The sequence below is a fragment of the Phoxinus phoxinus genome (genome assembly GCF_949152265.1).
Source record: "Phoxinus phoxinus genome assembly, chromosome: 24".
Classification (NCBI taxonomy): Eukaryota; Metazoa; Chordata; class Actinopteri; order Cypriniformes; family Leuciscidae; genus Phoxinus; species Phoxinus phoxinus.
The window spans coordinates 8,308,663-8,331,929 of record NC_136899.1 but is presented as its reverse complement, the minus strand read 5'-3'; the positions used below and the strand labels follow the sequence as shown (position 1 = coordinate 8,331,929).

Below are 23,267 nucleotides of genomic sequence, written 5' to 3'. Positions count from 1 at the left end.
AGTAAATTTACAAAAAATATATACAATTTCCTTTGGCATTTATATAGATTTTATCTTGACATTCAAAAAAAAAGAAAAAGGAAAAAAAAAAGAACAAACATGTTCCAAAAAAAGTCCTCGGACATATTCTGTGTCAGCTATCCACATAAAAACAGAATATTTTGGGAGAAGGCATGAAGACTTATGACACTAAGACATGCCAATATTGATTTTCTCACCTTTGTGAAATTCCAGCGCTGAATAAAATGGCGTGCAACATCTCTGGCTGCTTTCCCATGAACCACTGAGGCAATGTCATGCCAAGGCATTCTGGGAGTTATGTGCCTGTCAATAAAATCTGCAAAAAGAGCATATTGCAGAAATAAATGTTAATTTAAATCATTTGAATAAAAAATAAAAAACTTAATTTGAATGCTTATAATTTATTTTAAATTCATTTATTTGTATGTATTATATTGTATTTATACGTATTATGTTTATATGAATAAAAAAATTATTATAAAAACATTAAATGCTGTAATCTTCAGAAAAAAATGATTCACCATCAAAAGGTTTATCCAACTGGATCCAGTCCTTATGCACAAAGTTGCAGTAATCTTTTCCGTGCCAGAACCTGGTGTTCCCCAACAGGCCAATAACGTCCGCTTGCAGATCCTGTGCAGCTTCAGCCTCTGATAAGAGTGACAGACAAAAGAAATAAAAATAAAAATAAAGACACAAAGAAAAACGCAACCAAAGAGTAGAACATTTGTTTTTTCATAAAATCATGTCAAATCAAAAACCACACCCAAAACAACTTTTCATGGAACGCATGAACGAAGCAATCCATGCTTTCACACTGCAGTTACTACCACATCAGTCCAAAATAACACACATGCACATTCTGCATCTTACTCATCTGGACGAGTCTGCAAGAATACAATCTGACTGTTGAAACACAGCAAACCACACAGCGCTCTGAGTGCCCAGAGTGTTTTGAGAGGTTGCCCGTTTGACATGGATAATATTTGACTTCTAATAAAATAGTTCTTTACAACAAAATGTTCGGGATCAGATTTAGGGACAACCTCTCATAGAGTGCACACCCGAGACGTCTCACCCAAGCCTGATTCTTACTCACCACTTGGACACAGGCAGGAGGGCATGGACACCCTCAGCTCAATCCATTTAAGAGGGATCAAATTTTGGTGGCTGCAAATACTATTAGAATAACCTAAAGAAAAGGGGGCATCTTTACAACCTGGACAACCCTTTTAAAACGTGTGGTGTGAAAGATTCTAGACAAAAATTCATGAGCACAAGTATATCTAGTTGGAAGCTGTTGCAACAACGCGTTTTAATATCACATCTAATCCTCAATCTCCACGTTTCACACACAAGGCTTAAGCTAGTCCCAGACTAAATGGATGTTTGAGCTGTATAACTGAAAGCAACTTGCACTGATATATCTTACAATATGTCAGTGCCATTGTTTTGTCTCAAGATGCACACCAGTAATGTTTTTAAGGCACGTTTATAAAAGCTACTTAAATGTCCTAAATGAACTAAGGCCTAATCCTGGCTTAATCTAAACCCAGTTTGTGAAACCAGGTCTTAAACATGATTCATGTTTATCTGCACTTATGGTAAATACTGTAAATCATTGCATAAGATGGTCAGTCATATGAAAGCGCTGCCAAAAGGCATTACAAAATCAGCTGTGAAGTGTGATAACAGCTGAATGTGGGAGTTTAGGTCAGTAACGTGTCACTAGTCTGATATTCTCGAGCGTTCCAGAGACGGGGGCGTACTCACTTTCTTCTGAGCTCTCGGCGCTGCTCACGCTGTCTGTAGGTGCCAGGCCGTGTTTCTGCAGATGCCTACGGATGCTGAAACGGGTCTTCTTGGTCTTCCCCAGGCCTTTTAGTTTTGGCTGTTCCACTGTGTCGACAGGTACACTTTTGCCGTTGATGTGCACCGCCGCGCTGGGTCCGTTTGATGGAGCAGCCATAGCAGGAGAGGCTTCAGAGGCATTCTGTGACAAATAATAAGACATCAAGTTCAAATTAAGTATATCCCCCATATCAGATCTGCCTCCATTTAGTTAGCAACGCCCAACTTCCTATGATCTTATCAATTCCCAGCAGACAAAATCAAGTCGCGCTCTAGAAGTCATTTCACTACTAGGATGTACGTCACAATAAGGAAGATAAGACTATAGAAGCTTCCGTTTCATGCCAACTTAAGGTTGAAGATGATAAAAATTAATGAAAGCTATATATTTTAATAAGCAAAAACTAATAAAATTGACAAAAACAACAAAATTACTTAAAACAAACTAAAATGGAAATTTTAAATATAATTTAAAATGTGAATAAATACTATAATAGTAAATAAATAATACTAAAGGACCACTGTATGTCATAAAACATTAGAATATGAGTTCCAAACCTCTGCAGACACAGGAAGAGTCCTGGTGACACTTCCTATGTCAGTCAGCCGATGCTCACGATCATCCCAGCGTCCGTACGCCAAGTCAATGCCTCCCACGAAAGCCACCGATTGGTCAATGACTATAATCTTCTCATGATGCGCCCATAGGTACACGGCAGAGGACACGTGGTCAGGGTGCCTCATTACCTGAGAAGAAAATACGTTATTTTTATTGGTGAGTCAGTGGTTAAAGATCGCAAAATAGATGCAAATGCGATGAAAGCTACAATTTTGTGACATATCTTGTTGCCATTGGTGACAGACAGGAAAACTTTCTGTGTGTCCATATGCAGCTGCCAGATATCATATTGTTAGAGTGTGAGTGCAATAATGAACGTGATTTCTGATTCATGAACAAATGACTCGGTTGATGCAGTACTTTTTAATGTGTCAATCTGTGAATCATTCAGAGCTGTTACTGACTTAGTTATTATAATAATATAATATAATGTTACTTTAGGTTTGTTCATATGACAAAGGGTCATTTAAGTTGCATATTCACAACAGAGATTTGTTATAATAAAATGGTATTCTAAAAAACATTCAAATATTTAAAATAAGATTAAAACTCAAACTCATGTTTGAGTGTCATCAGTGTTTAACTTTTTAACTTATATATTACTTTTATTTCAAACAGGCAGAAATATTCTTTCAAAGCAATTTATTTATTTATTTTTTATTTATATTTAAATGGCACAAATACATTCAAAGATCACTAAAGCCACAGCATCGAATTAGAACTAAATCCTTTGAAATACAACTATTTGTACTAGAAAATTTTCATGATTGTTTCCATGACTTAAGATATTATTAATTTCAATTACTTTTCCAAGCCTGGAAAAAGCCTTAAAAATTCCAGATTTTTCATCCACGTTACAACGATTATCCCCATTCAACAATAAAATTTCACTGCGCTCCACATACATATTAAACATAAAACATATTTGGATTCTCTGTAATATTGTTATTTTGTATTCACGTTCCTTTTCTTTTAGGACAGAAAAACACTCGTAGTGTGACGTCTGGTAAGGACATCATAGTCTCTGTTGCTATATATATATATATATATATATACACACACACACAAACCTTTTTGTCAGATGCGATTAATCATGATTAATCTATTTGACAGCACTAGTCGATTCAAGAACTGACTTTGTTTTAATCTGACCTTGATATTGGGGTGAAGTTGTTGTAGTGTTCGTTTGCTGTATTCGCTGTTTATGCCGAGAGCCAGTTCCACCTCCTTGTACAACATCACAAATATCCGCACACCTTTTTGCTGCAAGAACAAACAGTTCTTAATGGTCAGTACAGCAAATCCACCAGTCAAAATTAATATATAACCAAGAAAACACCCTGGAATGTAAATTATTACATGAGAACAGTGAATGGGAAGGTTTTATTGCTGGCGCAGTAAAGCCACAGATGGATGTATGGCTATGGGTTGGGTTAACTCACCGCTTGCCGTTTCAAAATGGAATCGAGTCGCCAGCGGTTGCCCTCGACGACAGGCCTCTTGAGGAATATCTCAGGGCTCAGCCTACACACACACACACACACACACACACCCTCATGAGCTGGGGAAGCATTTGTTACATCAAATATGCATAAACATCTAGTCTCACATCTCACTGTCACTTACATAATTTCAAATGTATTAAGCCAGTGAAAAAAGAAGACACACACACACACACACACACTGGAATCTCACACTTGCAGGATGACTGAGTGATGCTGTAACACAGCACCAGGCATCTGTCTGATGAAGGTAACAGATCTGTTTGGCCATTGCTCCCAGCTGGAGGTGCCCTCTGAGAGGGTGCACACAAAGTATAGCACTATCTTTCTTTCCCTCTCTTTTTTCTACTACCTTCCTTTGGGCTTTTCTCGCAGTTCATGACCTTATTGTTTTGACAGGTCAAGGCAATAAGCAGTACATCTCAACCATCGGAGTTGTTGAGAACGTGAAAGGCAACAATAAATTGTGATAGTCACTTGTTTCAATGTTCAAGGTTCTCACACTTTTGGAGCAATAAACTTACGGTACATCATTTTTGCAATCATACGTGGTTGCTGGATAAGGATTTGTAAAAAAAAAAAAAAAAAAAAAAAAAAAAGACAGGATCAAATTAATCAATATAAAACAATTATAAATAAAATTCAAAAACTTAGTTTATTAATAAAGAATCAATAATAAATATTTAAATAAAATTAAGAAAAACAATTTAAAAAAAACATTGTTGAGCATAAATTGAACAATATCTTAAAAAGTCATGAAAAAATAAAAATATATATTACTTTTCAATGACTTTTCTATGCCTGGAAATTACAATAACCATGATAATTCTCATAATCAATTAAATTTTACTGGTTTAAAATTGTGCTCCATGCATATTAAAAACATCAAATATGTGTATTGTTGTAGTTTTGCATGCACATTCCCTTTCTATTTGGACAGATGAAGTACTTGTTGTGTGACGCATGGTTAGGACATTGATATCCTAAAGTAAAGTCTGTATATCCCTCTAAAAAAACAAAAAACCCTCGAAGAAATGCACTCCATTTCCTGACTGCCTTCCTAGAATTGTGCAAGGTTATTGATTTTCGCAGAATTTTATTGAGGAAACATTAACCAATGCAGTTCACCTGATCTGTGTTTGCATTATTTCTAAAATGAATCAACAGTACCCAAAGGAAAGAGGAATGTATGGAAAGGTCTATATCACAACATACCACCAGTCAGTGATAAAGATCTCCTCCTCTGCCTCTTCCAGTGCATTTGCCACATCCTCCATGTACTGCTTCCCATTCACATACCTGAAACACACACCAAATCAGTCAAATCAATGGGTAAGGCTGATAGTCCCAAGCTCACACTCTCGCTGATTCTCAAACTTAATTACATCATTTTCATTATTCAGGGAACAAGCATGCTAATAGGGCTTAATGCTGCAACAATGAACCACAAATCATCTGCCCAGACCAGCAGTGAAGCTGCTGCCCTAGATATCTCGCTTCTCCACAGGGTCAAAAGAGGATGGAGGCTATGGTTACACTTTCCCTCTCATTCTCTCAAGTTACTTCTGTTAAACAGGCTTCACCTGAAGACACAGCGTCAGACGGCTAAAGCTTTCACATGTTTATCTGTTCTAGAAAACCTGAGAGATGAGACCTGCTTCGGCTAGTTTGATTATTTATAAATACATCAACTGAAAATTGTGAGAAAAGTTGAGAAATAAATAATAACATGATCACTAATATAGAATACAACACACTAGCTAATATATTATAATTTAAGCTAAAAGTTAGCTTTAGTTTGCTTAGTAAACTCTAATTATCCAATAAATAAATAATATTATAATATAATCACAAATATAATATAATAAATATAATGTATTTTTTAATAAATAATGTAATATCTAAATTATTGATGATATAATAAATGTACAATATAATATAATATATGCCAATATAATATAATAGCCAATATAATTTAATTTAATATAAAACTAAAGCTCAAAGTTAGCTTAGTAAAACCCAAATTATCTCTTTTTTTAAATAAATAAATAAATAAAATAATCACTAATATAATAATACAAAAAATAATACAGTACAATCGCTAATTTAATTTAAGCTAATGTTAGCTTTAGTTTGCTTAGTAAACCCAAATTATTATAATATTAGTTTTCAATAAATAAATACTTATATAATACCTGCTAAATGAATGATTATACAATATTATAATGTAGTATAATATTATAGCTAATATAATTTAAAATAAAACTAAAGCTAAAAGTTAGTTTAGTTTGCTTGGTAAACCCAAATTATTATTATTTTCAAGAAAAAATGTAAATAATGCAATATAATATATTATAAAACTAAACCTAAAAGTTTTAAATTACTACTTTGCCTAGTTGAAATTTCGCTATAAAAGTTGTTGCCACAGTGCTAAGGCTTTGAGGGGAGGTTGCCAGGGTGTTGCTAGGTGGCTGATTATTGGCCCAAGTCAAAAGCATCTATGATGTGATCTTTTCAGACATCGGATGCGTGTAAAAAGCCATAATTACCATTTAGATGGGATGTTCTTCTGTTCATTGGCAAAGGAACCATATCGATGATCCTTAAGAAAATTGCTGCCTAACTCGCGCACAAATTCATCAATTGCCTGTCCCCACCAGCGGGCGTGACGGTAACTTGTGAACTTCAGCACCAGAGTCCTTTAAGAAGCAGAAAGCGCTTTCATTTCATCAAATATTGATGGTGCATGTCAACTGCATTTTGCCTTAATGACCACGTGAGCCTCAGTTCACACACCTGGACAGACTGTCTATGCGGACACCGTGCCTTGTCTCAGTTTCTTTAGTGTCCATTTTGATGCCGAACGCCTTATCCATCAGCAGGACGAATGAGATGGCACCTGTGTCTGGCTTCATGAGGAGTAGGGAGGAGTCCTTCACCACCATCCACCTGGAAAGACCAACAGTAAGACATTATAAGATGAGATTTCCTTGAAAATCAGCTTTCTTCATATTTAACCAAGGAGATTGTTTTGTGATCCTATGCAAGCTGAGAATGAAAGACACTACACTGACCGTTTGGACCAGCGGTAGCACATTTTGCTGTGGCCACAGCAGTTTAGTCCAGGAATACGGTGACCCCCTGACCTTTTGAGAACCATACCCTCCCTGGGAAGGAAACAGCGCAAAATGTCAAGGATCAATTACAAAAAAAGGCAAGAATATATTTATAAATAATAATTAAAACATTATTAGCTCATAAACAAAGAGCTCTTACAAGCCTTTTGGTCCCAATTCATGAATGAAGGACAGCTGACTCACATCAATAAATTCCATCTATGGGAAAAAAAAAAAAAAATATATATATTTGTTAATCCATGTAAAAAACAACATACCTACTGAAATATTGGACATAATCCAAATATATACATACTGTTGCATGGTAGTTTCTATACATTGGCATTTTAAGCAGCTTATTCAAGTAGTCTTCAAGTTGTCTCTGTGAAGAAAAGCACAATATTCAGACACGAATCATCTGAATATGTTAGCAGTGTACTGTACCACTGAAACAGGAAACCGACTTTTCGACTAGAGACTTGCTCTTCCCTGGCCAGTTCGTCGCCTCCTCCCCGGGGTAGACTTGGCATGTGCCGTTCAAGGTTCCGGTTTATAGTGTGCCTTCGCTCCGTGTGACTATTTCAAAGACAGAGGCAGAGATCTTAAGATTACCAGAAGATGGCAAACACACTGCATAAAGTCAACTTGTAGCCCGTGGTGTTCATGACTCAATTGCTACCCTATAGGCGTGATGAGACGTTAGTCCCTTTTGCACAGTAATCCCAGTAAATTACCAGAATGACTTTACCGGTAAATACACATATATGCTGTTCGCTTATGAGAAAATATGAGAATCGCTTTAGTTTCACTATCTGTTCAATGTAAGGGGATGATCACACAGAAGATATGCATACTATTATCCAACTGCAGATCTGCCGCACTTATGAGTAGAAAAAGCTGCAAGATGAGGCACAACGGTCAAAGATATACAACTAGCACATATTTACATAGAAACATTTTTAAAAAGCAGTGAAGCTTGGCCGTAAAAAGTGCGGAGTAATCGCGTCATCTCCATAAGAACTTTATAATTGGCTCAAAGCAGATTTTTTTTACATCAGCCCATGCATGCTCATAATGGTACTCTTTATTCTTTGTCCACACACAGCATCATACCGGTAATTTACTGGTAATGTTACAACTTCTCATACCGATAAATTGCCAGAACCAATTTACTGGTATTTTTGTGCCAGCGCAAACCCTCTTTTGCCATTAAAAAACTACTGTCAGGATTTACTAAAGACACACAGTGAAAAATTAGCACTGAAAAGGCGTGGACAGTTATTTTTGCGGCTGATCTTATTGCATATGCATTTATTTAATGCCCTAAAACTCGTCAGTAGATCACGTGAATCTACAGAAAATACACTCCCATCGGCACTTTTTTGGAATTGTGCTCTCACGCTAAATTTCCCTGTTTAGTAAATCAGGCACATGATCTCTAATGGTCATTTACCAATAATTGACCCGAAAAGACTATCCCCTGGTTTCACAGACAATGCTTAAGCTAGTCCCAGACTAAAATGCAGGTTTGAGCTGTTTTATCTGGAAGCAACTTCCACTAACAGATCTTAAAATATGTCAGATCCATTCTTTTTGCCTCAAGATGCACACCAGTAATGTATTTTTCTACGGCATGTTTAGAAAAGCTACTTAAATGTCCTAATTGATCTAAGGCCTAATCCTGGCTTAATCTAAACCCTGTCTGTGAAACCGGGCCCCATATGTGTGAAAGGGGCTACTGATACATACTTTTGTTGGAGTAATATTTACATTTATGTTTAGGGAAAAAACATGATTATATACAGGGGTGCACATAACTGGTACGCAGGTACGCATGCGCGACAAAAATCAGGAATGCGTAATGCCACTTGTGTTACTACGCGCCTTTGCGTACTTTAAGGGTAACTGTCGCCAAAATGCAACCTAGGCAGTGTTCATTTAATTTTTTCACAGACGAAAACTAAATAAAACCCAGTTTTAAATGACGACCACGTCAACGAATAAAAACTAGACGGAAATTAGGGAGGGATGATTGGGGAAGAGATCCAGTCAGAACTGATTTGCGTTTGTGGTAGATGCGCACATTTGAAATGTAATGTGCTGATCTACCCGGCGGCTCACGTATGCCGAGTTGGCATACGCTTGATGCATGTCTCAAATCGTTAAAAAATGTAAATGTCTGGGATAAAGAGAAGAGCAGATATGGATAGATCTGAATAAGAGTGACGACGAGAGCTTTATTCGGTATGTTTTTCTGTGCGAACACACACAGAGACACACACACACACACGCGCGCGCGCGACCAGAAGCGTGCAGTTCTGCAGACAGCACGCTGCGCGCAAGGACTGAATTGAGCTCTCTTTCGCGTGTGAATGGACAAATACACACAACATTATGTCTAAATGTCAGTTTTGGAGAGTATTCACGTAAACACAGTCGGTTATGTCTTTACAGTATGTACAGTGCATCAGTGCAATTGGATCTGCACACTCGGTCTTAAAGTGACAGTGCGTAATAAACCTAATACCTTCTGTACACTTAATATTGATCAAACAACAAAATAAAAAGAGAAAATTCACTGCTCTTTAATATCTTTGATAAGAATTCATTATATTTAATTTATACAAATAAATATATCTGAACAATCAAATAATACTTTAAATAAATTTTTTCCAAAGGTGTTTTTTATCATTTTAGGTCAGGGTTTTTTTTCACGCTGATGTAAATTTAAGTGTTAAATTAGTTTGGTTTTAGTTAGTTATTTTATGCTATAAAAATGGGAATGTGACGTCATGATTGACAGCTGTGGCCACGCTACATATGGGGTGAGTACCAAACACCATCTCCTGGTACTCACCTGAGTAACTCACTGAAAAAGTTATGTGCACCCCTGATTATATATACAATACCATTCAAAAGTCTGGGGTCAGTTAAAATAAATGAATTATTTTATTCAGCAAGAATGCATTAAATTGATCAAAGACATTTATAATGTTACAAAAGACTACTTTCTATTCATCAAAGAATCCTGACAATACTGCATCATGGTTTCCACAAACATACTAAGCAGCACAACTGTTTTTGTTATACATTTATAATAGTAAAATATGTTTCTTGAGCACCAAATTAGCATATTAGAATGATTTCAGAAGGATCATGTGACACTGAAGACTGGAGTAATGATGCTGAAAATTCAGCTTTGCCATCACAGGAACAAATTACAAGTTGTAATAGTATTTTACAATATAACAATTTTTACTGTAGGCTACTTTTGATCCCACGCATTGAACAGTAATGTATATAAAAAACAATATTATTATAGTATATAAAAAATATAAATATATTATTTTAAAATATAACATAATATAATCAAAGTAATTAAATGTAATTATTAATATATTAATATAAACATTAAAAATATTTATAAATAAATCATTTATATAATTATAACACAATTTATGATCAGGTCACCTGCGGGTGGGCAATGGAATTCTGAGGAAGGTCTTGTAGGCGCGGAGTTCCCTGTGAAGCTCCATAAAATGTTTCTCCTTCCTCTTTACCAACCAGGTGAAGTGTCCGTGCCTCATCTCGATCTTAAACAATGCCGGAAGCGCCTGGATACAAGACCAGCCATCAGGGATAGTTCACCCAAAAATGAAACTTCTGCCATCATTTACTCACTGTCGTCATGTTGTTCCAAACCTAAATGCTTTTTGGAACATAGTGCATAAGTCTATGGACCACTTTGATGGTGCTTTTATGGTGTCATTTTGGACCTTCGTGGTCATTGTATGGAAGGAGCTTTCTTCAAAATGTTAAATTTTTGTGTAAAAACATGAAAATTAGAACATTTGGGTTTGAAGCGACATGATGGAGAGCACATAATTAACAACAGTATTCCTTTAAGATGTCAGCGTTTACTCCAAAACATGAGTGATGAGTGTTAGTCATTATTTTTCTGAAAAACAATTTTGCATGTGCTAAGTATTTTCGGATATGGCGTCCAAATCTCCAGGGCAACATGTAAATTGCTCTGGCAACCTCTAAATCTCCCGGGAAACAAATATACCTTGTCAGCCCACATACTCGCACTGCATGAAAGGGAACAGGAGTGGGAGATCTCACCTTTGAGACGCTTCTCTGGGTCGTGAGGTTGAAGCGATCCTGGGCAGAGGTGAAGCGTTCCACCTCCAGGATTTTGGCGGTGATGGGAAGCGCAGTAAGAAACACGCGTGCCCCGGTCTCTTTAAAGCCTGTTGTTTTATACACAGCTGAGAAGGGGATGCGGTTTTCTGTGGACAAAATACTTCAAATGAATAAATGACAGACACACTACTGTCCAAAAGTTGGGGTCAGTAAGAAAGTGTTTTTGAAAGTAGTATCTTCTTCTCACCAAGGCTGCATTTATTTGATCAAAAGTACAGTAAAAACTGAAATATTGTAAAATATAGTTACAATTTAAAATAACCATTTTCTATTTTAATACATTTTCGAATGTAATTTATTCCTGTGATGACAAAGCTAAATTTTCAGCAACCATTCCGTCAGCTTTCAGTGTCACATGATCAGAAATAATTCTGATATTTGGTGCTCAAGAAACATTTCTTAGAATTATCAATGGTGAAACAGTTCTGCTGCCTAATTTTTTTGTGGATTTCATGATTCCTTGATGAATAAAAAGTTAAAAAGAATAGAATTTATTTGAAATATACATTTTTATTGATTATTGTAAAAGTATTTAATGTCAGTTCAATCAATTTAATGCATAGTTGCTAAATATATATATTAAGTTCTTAAATAAAAAAATCTTACTGGCCCCCCAAATGGTAGTGTATATGAATATTATCTTCATATAACTTGTTTTTTTCCCCTCTGTTGGGATTATGTTTGTGATTTTATGTGGTTCTTTGTTTCTTTTACCTGTACTATTGGGATCCCGGCCATCAAACTCCTCTTCCCCATCGCCAATGTCAAGTTCTCGTGTGTCCAAGTTCTCCATGATATCGGTCATATCATTGGCCACCAGATGCAGGGTGCTAACCGCGGGTTCTTGCTGTCGCAGCATGGCTAACAATCGGCCTGCTGGCCAGGGCGCTCCTTTAAGAAACACAACACTTTTTTAGCATGGGAAATGAGGAAGTACTAAAAAGGTTTGCTCTAGACAAAAAAAGCCATAAAACATTTATTGAATGGAATGAGAAATTATATTCATCTTGTTCAAACACTGTATCCACAATAGGGAATGTCAAACAAAACGAGTGTGTGAGCATGTGTGTGTGTGGGTTTGACTTGTGTTTGGGGGAGGAATGAGATTAGAGAAACTCATTCAGCACTGAAACAGGAGACAAGTCTCTGCTGAGTGAAAAAAGTGTTGAACTAAATCGGGGACAACAGACAGCAGTTTGCAACCTCCATCCTGTTCCTCTTTCCTCCTAATTGCTCACAAATAGGTTCGGGAAGCATAAAGACATCACATACAAAACCAAAAATCCCCCTTTTGTCCAGACACACTGCACGTACCCCAGCAATACAATTCATTAATGTCACAACAAACCTCACCTTTGCACTGTCCAGTAAAACAGCCACAAATCAGAGTTTCTGAGTCTGAAGATAACTTGTAGTCTGTTTAAAACCACTGAAAAGGCATTTTAGTACACTACAGTTTGGGGTTAGAAAGATTTTTTAGAGAAATTAATACTTTTATTCGTCAAGGTTGCATTAAATTGATCAAAAGTGACAGTGAATTAATGCAGCCATGGTGAGCATAAAAGACTTTCAAAAACATTTTAAAAAAAAAATCTTGTTGTACCCAAACTTCTGAACGGTAGTGTATTTTTTAGACATAGTCCTTTTTAAATTCTCTTTTATAATCATATCAGACCTATCTTCCTTTTTCATATCCTCATTTCAGGTTTAAGAAATTAAGAAATTCATCATAATAGTGTAGTTACAATTTTCCCATTTGTCTTTCTAGAAAATGGCATGACATAATGAAAACATCGGTACTCAATTAAAATCATTCACTCTTCATATCAGTGACCACACAGAACGAAATGACGAGGATGATTAATTATCAATTTTAAACCTTCAGTCTAATCTTCATAATTCATGACATTATGATTACACTTTAATCCACTCTAGACACGGCACACTGTGTATGTGAGTGGGTCTGTGAATGTTTCTTGTCTATAATGAAATGTTAGAATAGACACTCTCAAAGTGAAGATCTCTTAAAGCATAACTCTTGTTTCCATGGATGTAACCTGAAGCCATCAAAGGCCATTACAATCATCACATCTTCAGTAATAGTTCAGACACTTCTCTGCTGAATGAGCTGTCAGCTGACCTAAAGTATCATTACGAAAAAGTGGATTTTCGTGACCACAACAGGAGGACTAAAATAGATCTGCTCTTACTTCCTTTAAGATGATTCGCTGATGTAAAGGCTCTTTAGTTTTAAAGAACATAATATTGTGAAACTGCAGACTGCAGTCTCAAATCAACCTGGGTTCAAGTATCGAGACGCAAACTTTTTTAAAACGTCTCTAGTCACACTGTGATATTTCTCTCTGAGAAAAATAATACAGTAATTTTGGGAAAACATATGCGTCCACTAGGCTATGCCTTCTATCTTAGCAACAAGAGATGCACTGCACTGATAGTCAAATTCTGGCTGTACGATTAGCTGATCATTATTATAATATATAATACTTCATATTTCTAAAGAAATTTTAAGAAAAATCAATCTATTTAAATAGTTCCAAGTGAATATAGGCATCACAGCATTATAATGTAATCATTTAGAGATTTGATACAGATTACATTTAACAATGTTAGTAAATTATGGGATTTTTTTTTATATACAACTCAACCGTTGACGGAAGAGATAATCTACATGTAAAAATAGGGGATATGAGCATGCACTAAAAAAATCCAATATCAACCAATACTGTATATATCCAGCATCATCCAATCTTAACTATAATACTGGCTGATACATTGCGCAACCATACTAAACGGTGCACTGGAAAAATCTTAGATGTGCATACTCTTCAATGTCAATGGTCTTTCAGAATGTGTGTACTAAAAGTGTTTCAAGGAAGCTATGAAGTGGAGATCAGTGGCTTTAAGATGTGCGAGAGATCCCGTTTCACAGAGTTATTGGTTCTCGTTGACCACCGACAGTTTCTCCAATTGACATCCAGGTATGCAAAAAGAAAAAGCTCAATTTGGTAAATGTGGGCTCATATTATAGCCTGGGAAAACCCAGACCCTCTCAGTTGTAACTGAGTAAGGGTCTGGCAAAGCTCCATAGACAATTCATTTCCACAGGGGCGTCACCAACGGACGTCGGAAAGATCTAAAACCAATCAGAGCGATGAATGTCATGACGTATGCAGAGCGACGGAGAAACATCTCGAGACTCTCAGTAATTCTCTGTTTGTGTTAACGAAAATGACAATTTTAAATCGCTTGAAACAGACGCGATAGCTGATTCGAACGAGTGATGTTGTGATGTTCCACGGCGGCATCCATCTCTGTAATGTACAAAATCTGCGTCACCGTCTCTGCTCTGTCGTCATCGTGTAAAACGTTTCTGATTGGTGCCGCGATTTCGGCGGATTGGAAATGGGTTTCAATGGGCTCTTTGCCAGACCCACTTGCAGAGCAAATCTAAATTTGCCGGAAGTGGTCTGGGTTTTCCCAGGCTACTCATATTACAGTGATGAATGGAAACCTACTATAAACAGCCATTAATAGGTTGCTGTGGGTAACAGAGCTGCAGAGTTAAAACAACACGCTTGCCAAGGTAACAAATCACATAACATCATGAATAAAGTTCTAGAGCAGAACGAGGACAAACACTAGATTATGCTTTTCCTAAAAATCCTCGTAAAAGCGGACATATGCAGGTCAAAGACTTTATTCAAATATTCCTCGTTTTATGTAAATAAGACTGTCAAATAACCTGTCACACACATAAACCAATCCCTCTCATATCCCGAGGTAAAAGCAGCTTTTTACGATTTACGGTTCAGTGTTGCATAGTCTGCAAAACACAAATTCACACATCCACCACGTCTCGTACTGCTACTGACTTTCGCTGAGAAAGTTTCACCTCCATCAGGATGTGGAAACAGTTCACTTAAAATAAGATGAGGAATACAAGCACGCATTCCAACAGTTCTGGAAATCTCCCATGTGATTTCACTGATGCACCTGTCCTGCACGTGTGAGGGCGGACAGTGATAGATTGGCTGAATAACTTCGCAAATAAAAGAGCTCGACTGGAAAGCAGCAAAGTCACATTCCCACCACCGCTACACAAACAAACACCCTCAAACTCTCAACACCCAACCTCATGCTGCTTCAAGTGTCAAACTGAAGCTCACAGAAGTATGTTTATCTAGTTGATCTAGTCCAGAAGGTAGGAATATATTTAGTGGCCCATCTATGTCCTAGGTGATCAAAATGTATTGGGAGAAAATAATTTCACACTTCTTGTTGAAAATCATGCACATGTGCTACAAACATGATGGATACCTCAAGTCACTTATTTGGGAAGGGTGTGCTATTAAGCGCAGCGCTTCTGTGTTGTACATCAGAACGTAGGCGCACGCATCACACACATGACCAGCGTCAGCCAATAGTGAGCCTACGTTCTGATGTACAACACAGAAGCGCTGCGCTATTACACTACGTGAACTCACTCAGAGGCCCACAGAGAAGAAAATGAATAGTTGAATAAAGTCGGACTCGTTATTTTTTTTATTTTTTTTTGCGCACAAAAAGTATTCTCGTCACCTGATAAACTTATGGTTGAGCCACTGTAGTCACTTAGACTATTTTAAACATTGTCTTTACTAACTTTATGGGCCTGCAAGTTTTGATCCCATAGAAGCCTATGGAGGAGGGATCCAGCTCTCAGATTTAATAAAAAATATCTTAATTTGTGTTCCGAAGATGAACAAAAGTCTTACGGGGTTGGAACAACATGAGGGTGAGTAATTACTGACAGAATTGAATTCATTTTCCACGTTCCGCACCGTCTTTCAAAGTATACTTTCAAAGTAGGCCTATACTCTTTTGGCCATAAATGCAGAAAGACGTGTTTGGCGTGTGCGCACTATCTAGTGGACTTTGTTTTCCAAGCGTTCAAATCACTCACGCACGGACACAAAAATTGGGCTGCACAAGGACAATGTGAGCGGACATCCGCGGACCCTCCTGATGACAATAATTAATATGCCACGCGGACACTACACAGCCGTAATATACTTTGGTTGTTGGGGCGTCTCTAAAGCCCATTCAAAACACCCAAGCAATTGCATCCCAATCCAGAACACTTTAGCAACAATATAACAATGCCATGTGAACCACTTAGAGGTGCTCTAATGACCCTTCAGAAGAAGCCCCTTACAATTGTATCGTAATCAAGAACACCTTAAAGCCAATACATAAAAAAGGTCTTGGCAACCACTCACAACACCCGAGCACTGTGCCAGCAAATCTAGCAGAACCTCTCAAATTCTCTTGAAATTGTACAAATCTAGTTTGGCAAAGCATTTTATTATGTTGTTTCGGTTTTATTCTTCTTTTTATATGAAAACGAAATGGCAGGTTGCACTTTAATCATTAACAATCTGGGCTTTTTGGTTAAAAAATAAGAAGATTGCATTTACATGCGATCCAGGAACTGGCGAGTTACTGAGCCATGCATTGTTCCGCAGGCTGCTCCAATGGGACTATACCTGTAACTAATGCACAGGCAATTGTGCTCGCTGAAAGGCATCTGTTAAACTGGCAAGTGACCAAGTCTTTTCAAACACAGGAAAAAGGGCCACTGTAACCTAGTGTGTGAAGCAATGAAGCATGTTCCTCTATGACAGTAAATTTGCTGAACAGTATAGTCGGTCAAACCAGTATTGCCACAACAGCGTCACCTCATGAGTATCCAAACAGACAAAATACCTTACCCTGATGCAAAACCCACTTCCATAAAGGTTCAAATAACATGAAAGAGAGATATTAAAAATGAATGAACGAAAGAGACCTGGCAATATAATATTATATTAATATTTGGGTCTGGATGCGATGTTAATGCACTAGCCTATTTATCCTAAATAATCACAATATGTTGCAATCTCTCATTCATTCATGGGTGTGTCAAATGTGAAAAATGGAAGTAAAAAACATATTGATTTTTTGAGGTGAGAATATTAGTACAGTATTGTGAGATAAAATATTATTTAAAAAAAATTAAATTATTTAAAAAAATAGATATTTGTGCCATCGGTATTTGAAAAAAGAAAAACAACAACATTTATGTAGTGACAAGAAAATGCACACAAAAATATTCTTACATCTATATTTTTTGCTACTTATAAGTTCCCATATGTACTGGCATATACTGGCAAAAATATATATAAAATAAAATAAAATCGGGTAGGTGGACGGCGGTCACTGTAGGAGGAATACACCGCTCTCTACATTTCCAAAGTCTACTGCAAACCAGGCTGAAGCATTTAGGGTGTACTGTGCATACCTACGTATAGGCTCTTTTACTCATGAAAACAAAATCCAATTTAGATAACTTTAAACCAGTCAATCCAATTCTGCACATATTCATCTCTGATAAATGATTTTTTTCTTTACAAAATGTAACGTCTGCTTATATTACATTCATTGACATGCTACAGTGACTCATGCTCTCCCACATACATTTGCACAAACATCTGAGAAATCACACCCTCTGTGCAAATGCATATCTTTCTGATCGCTCAGTGTTTATCTATTTCATGCATTCTCTACTAGCAGTCTAACATGTAAAAAAAAAGGGACCCATGACAGAATGAGTTTCTTCCTCATTTCTGCTGTTTGAAATGCAGAATACAACAACGATCCCTTCCAGCTATTCGTGAAGAGGTTTAAATATCCATTCAAAAATATGCAGATTTGGTATGACAAAAAAACTTGATTGACCTTAAAGAGTGTTTACTTACCTGCCCGCACGCAGGCAGAGACACCCCCGTCATTTCTGTTATCCTCGTTTCTTCTTCACCACAGAAAAGTCAAACTAACCAGAAGCGTTTAACACACTCAAAACACACACTGATATAACGCTCACAACAGTGTGTGCTTGAGTATATGTCCAAGGAGGGGGGTAATGGGGGCTGAGACAGAGTAGTCACATGTCGAGAGGGGGCGGAGCCTTACTAGCTCTCCCAGAGATGCACCAACATGCTTCTTGTGCCATATGTTTTGTGTGGGATACGTTTTTTTATCTCTCACCTCTTGAAGAGTGACATCTCATGCTCAGAAAAGTGCTATTTAGGTTCATATTTGGCAGATGATTGGGTGCACTGCCAACATTTTATGTAACACTTATCTTCTCTTATCGCTGAGTGGACCGAGTCTACGCACAAACATATAATTCATCACAGCCTTCATTTACTTTTAATCGCATTTTAACCCGTCAATCTAGCGGATGCACATCAGATTCTGGACTCCTAGCATAGCATTTAAAACAAAGCCGTGTACAGTCCTTGTTGAAAGCAGTTATTAAACGTGCATCTCCTGGTAGGGTGACATGGCAGATGACATGACAGTCCATACACACCCACACGGCGTACAGTCACACATAAAGAGAGTGTTTGAAATGTAACACTTGTGGCTCTTTCAGTGGTGATGGAAACCTGAGACACTGCAGAAAGTAACAAAAACTGCACCACAGATGTGATAAAGGACACAACTGTGATGTTTCTTTACACAAAGAGAACCAGTAGCTGTTGAACAATTCATATTACATTGAGACATCCTCATTAACATCCCTATACAATATAAAATAATGTTATATTTAGTCATCAAGGACTAAGGGGTCTTCAGATTTCCTTAGATTCCTCTTTAGAGGAATTAGGAACACCATGGTATTGTATAAAAATATTGAGTAACATTGTTGCATTTTGGGCCTGATCTATGATAATACGCATCTAGAAGTACCATATTATTGTATTTACATGCTTGTTTGATAATTACATTACAAAGAAAATTCAATAATACTGTAAGCATTAAAATTACTGTCATTTTTGAATACTGGGGGGAAATGATCTAATTTTTAACAAAAAATAATAACTTAAAATAATTGATAATATTAAGAAATGTTTGTTGAACACCAAATCAGCATATCCGATTGATTTCTTAAAAAAACCTTTTTAAAATACAGTAAAATAAAATAAAAAAGATATTTGACAATATTACTGAAAAAATCTTACCATTCAAACTTTTGATTTAGTGTACATAACTTAGTTGAATGTGTTAATTTGGTGAAAGTGACATAAAGAACGTTAATTTTTTAATAAAATTATTTGAATTTGTTAAAATAAAATAGACAGACAATTAATGCAATTGACAATTCCCATTGATCTATGTAAATTCCATTATTTAACCATCAGAGCAAAAACTAGTGACAAACAATCAAATAATTCAAGTACTGCTGTGGACCTCCATTTACTAAATGTACAAAGCAATGTAATGCATTGTAAATAACTTATTGCCTACATCAAACACAGATCAGACATGAATCTTCAATTTAGGATCTAAAACAGGCCTAAGCTTTATGTACTCATTCCCACCCTTGAACAACATTAGTTGGAGACAGTGTTGATCGGTTTTATCCAGGGACTGTGTGTGTGCTGGTGATATATTAACTGCATGTCCAATAGAATGGATCCTGCCTACTGCTTTTCTAATGGGCTTATATAAAGAATTACAGAGGAGGGCTAACACACCACTAACAGGAATTTCTTTCCTTATTTATTTATTCTTTATTGAACATCACTGCACAATGAAGGCACGTTCCCAGTTAATGCTCAGAAAGCAGATAAATATTGCACTGCTGCACATCCGAATCCACATTGCACGCACCATTACTACACTATTTATTATTGCAGCTAAATTATTTGTAAGCATATCCAAATTGTCTGCAGAAATTGCATTACATTCCTTTGGTCCCTTAATGAGATTTCTGATCTCAGAAGGTGGAACAAACTTCATGTTTGAATGAAAAAACATTGGATATTGGCTATGAAAACCCATGTGGGTTTGATATGAAACTGCAGACATGATCAAGGGTAAATCTTTGGAGTAAGCGCCCTCTAGTTGTGACCAACACGTATAATTTTTTTTCCCCTCCTGATCCTGCAAGTGACTTAATGTTGTTAAAACTGACTGGGATTTGATTAAACACAGCTTGTGATTTAATTTAACACCAGGTCTGCTAATTGCAATTCTGTCATCCCTAATAAACACTATTATGCTCAGTAAACAGTGTCTCAGGACTGATTCCAAAGAATGTCAGATTTAACAAATACCAAATCAGAAATTAAACGACTAGCTTGGTTGACATGTGACCTGCGACAGCATCTGTTTATTGTGCTAAACTGTATGGTCACAGGTCTTTCATTAAGCCGGCAGTCATTCCCCTCTAATTGAAAGTGGCTCACAAATGCATCTCGACGAGCATTTGTAAAACCACAAATCTAAAACCGCTAACAAAACCACATCAACAGATCTACAGTTGCTCTGGACATTGCATTGCAACACTACATCCACGTCAATGCTAATTTTGTACGTCATTTCGTAATAAAATAGGATCACATGCGTGGAGGTTCTAGAAGAATCCCAGATACATGAAACATAAACAGCCTGCGATTGCTAATCCTCACTTGGTGAACTCAACTTCCTGTCCCTCGATATATATATATAAAAAAATACAATTACACATAGACCACAAGCTCTGTTTCCTCTTTCCTCAAGGCCAACACACATGCTTGGTTATGCCACTATATTATTTCCTTCGTAAAATGTTAAAAACAGAACCACATCTCGAAGTATTGACCATAAAAAAGGTTCTCAACACAACTACTGTATATGGTTTCATGTGCATTGCAAAGAGGATCCAAAGTGTGATGATGCATATTAACCACAATGAGAGCACAACACCACCAATGCTAGCTACTTTTGAATTTGCTCAACATGCAAACGTGGTAACATATGTACAGCCCCCTGTGTTTAATAATAGATGAGGTAGGGGGATTTCGCTATAGGGGAAAAAGTGGTTTAGCAACTTTTGTAACCTGGCAACACTTTTATGTAGATAACGTGTAGATAAGGCGTTAACATTAAAATGAACATCTGACAGCTTGGTTGTAATTAATAGACCTGTCATATCTCACGGATGTAGTTCTCAGAAGACACACCCATGGGTCTTGGAAAGTGCAGTAATACAGTCACCGTCTCTATCCGAGACATAGCCTACACATTATCTAAATGCGAGTTGTTGTCAGATGGGAAAGTTAGCCTCATTAGGGAACAAAGGGTAAAATTGCCAAACACGTATCACACACCTTCCCACTAAGTCAACCAGACACTCCCATTCCGTCCCAAGATCCTTGAGGAGATCGTAGCTACTGATGACAAAAAAACAAAATCAAATGACCACACAAACGTTATAGAACTATGCAATACAGTGTGGTCAGACTATAACGATTATAAAGTAATTCATGTAAAGATTCCTCAGCCAATCCTAAATCTTAATCTAGAAAATGAACTGTATTCATCATATAATCTTGGATTAATCTCACATAACCTGAGAAAAATTATATTTTCTTATACTTTACACAAAATTACATATACAATGACTTATAAAAAATGATAAAATATCTATGAAAAATATGATATGCTAAACGTGGCATGTACACCACCTTTTAGAGAGAAAAGGTCGAAAGGATGCTGCACGGAGTAAACAGTCAGACTTGGGTCTTAGAAATTACGTTTCAAGCCAAACATTAACATAAAATGAAGCACACAAGCTCCTCTGTTTGTAAGTATTTGTCTTAAACCTGTCCGTCGGCTGTAGCAGAATCAGTTCAAGTCGTCGGAGTTGCCCTGCAGGTACAGCAGGTTGTTTTGGCTTGCTAAATTAGTCGGTCTGGACAATGATATCATAACTGCATTATTGAAAAGGTGTCATAGCCTACTCTTACTGCAGTTAATTTAAACAAATCAAATCCCAATATGTCTCTTTGATAGACTCTGATCTAATGTGATGTAGTCCAGATGCAATATATGGCTGCCACCTTCTGTTGCCATGCATTTCAAATGTCACTCACTCGTTACTGCACTAGGACAGAAGTCTAGCTTTGTCCAGTTCTCTGTTAACATGTCATTACTTTCCCGCGTGATAAAACTTACTCTCTACCCAGAGAACAGAGCGTCAGTTAGTCATAAAAGCCATGTAAACATACCTGATACAAAAAACTAGAGGCACGTACGTCGGCGCTGCTCTGAATCCGCTTCTCAAATGTAAAGTCAGCACGAGAGGACGCCAACGCGGATCATCTGGCTCGCGCTTCCTCTTCTGTACAGTTGGACCCGCCCATGTAAATTATGCATGTATGTCTACACTCGCTTGATGTGTTTTTGAGTGTTAAAAATAACAAACCGTGTTCATAAGCTGAAATATGTTTGTTCATCAGCTGGTTTCGAAAAGTATTAAGGAAGTAAAATGTACACTATATTTATTCAGTAGTTTATAAGAAAGGGGTTAAAAGGGGGTAGTTGTCACCTGCTCTAGTTGTAGAAAATGTTATTAGCCAACAAGAAGCTTTCCAAGAATGTTGTTTGTATCACTCTGACTCATTCTTTGTTCGTGGCGGTTTATTCGCGCAGAAGATGTCTCGGGTGAGTAACGTTAGCCTAATTTTGCGGATGTTTTAAACATCAAAACAATGTGTTTTCTTTTACAAACGGTTGAGATTGTTGTTTTAAAATCAAAAGTCAAAATGCAGCGTCAGAGATGGTCTTTTTATTGGGAGATATGAGCATAGGATATGAGGGTATGTGGCTCAAAGGCGTAAACGGCTAACTATCACATGTGCCTTTGATAACCAATCACATTACATCATTGAATTTCGTTCAGAGCAGTTAAACGTTAAACGGTTCAGCTTTTTTGCGGATACCACAGGCTTCGTCCGAAATAGGCCTAACGTTACTTATTTTGAATAAGTAATAATTCACGAATGCTAAAAATGTATGTTCTTTTCCATGCGAAATGCTCTTTTTTTCGGTGTAAACTCTAAATAAAAGTTGATAAAATAC

General features: G+C 36.9%; 1 protein-coding gene across 4 annotated transcripts in view; it reads right to left on the bottom strand.

The window, feature by feature from the left end:
• Window positions 1-22,556, bottom strand: part of pld1b (phospholipase D1b) — a 29,192-nt gene extending 6,636 nt beyond the window's left edge. For 2 of the 4 annotated variants that reach the window (XM_079602534.1, XM_079602537.1), the window contains exons 1-17: window positions 22,415-22,556; window positions 12,030-12,206; window positions 11,235-11,401; window positions 10,581-10,723; window positions 7,574-7,685; window positions 7,426-7,491; window positions 7,270-7,328; window positions 7,068-7,160; window positions 6,790-6,942; window positions 6,543-6,692; window positions 5,209-5,292; window positions 3,934-4,015; window positions 3,644-3,754; window positions 2,431-2,619; window positions 1,795-2,014; window positions 543-671; window positions 219-337 (exon numbers count right to left, since the gene is read on the bottom strand). In XM_079602534.1, the coding sequence (XP_079458660.1) occupies window positions 219-337; window positions 543-671; window positions 1,795-2,014; window positions 2,431-2,619; window positions 3,644-3,754; window positions 3,934-4,015; window positions 5,209-5,292; window positions 6,543-6,692; window positions 6,790-6,942; window positions 7,068-7,160; window positions 7,270-7,328; window positions 7,426-7,491; window positions 7,574-7,685; window positions 10,581-10,723; window positions 11,235-11,401; window positions 12,030-12,174 (2,022 nt within the window). In that variant the 5' untranslated portion in view covers window positions 12,175-12,206; window positions 22,415-22,556. Of the gene's footprint in view, window positions 1-218; window positions 338-542; window positions 672-1,794; window positions 2,015-2,430; window positions 2,620-3,643; window positions 3,755-3,933; window positions 4,016-5,208; window positions 5,293-6,542; window positions 6,693-6,789; window positions 6,943-7,067; window positions 7,161-7,269; window positions 7,329-7,425; window positions 7,492-7,573; window positions 7,686-10,580; window positions 10,724-11,234; window positions 11,402-12,029; window positions 12,207-18,112; window positions 18,230-21,514; window positions 21,578-22,414 lie in introns of those variants that run through there. The other 2 variants (XM_079602536.1, XM_079602535.1) reach the window with 2 other exon arrangements.
• Window positions 22,557-23,267: the final 711 nt, after the last annotated feature.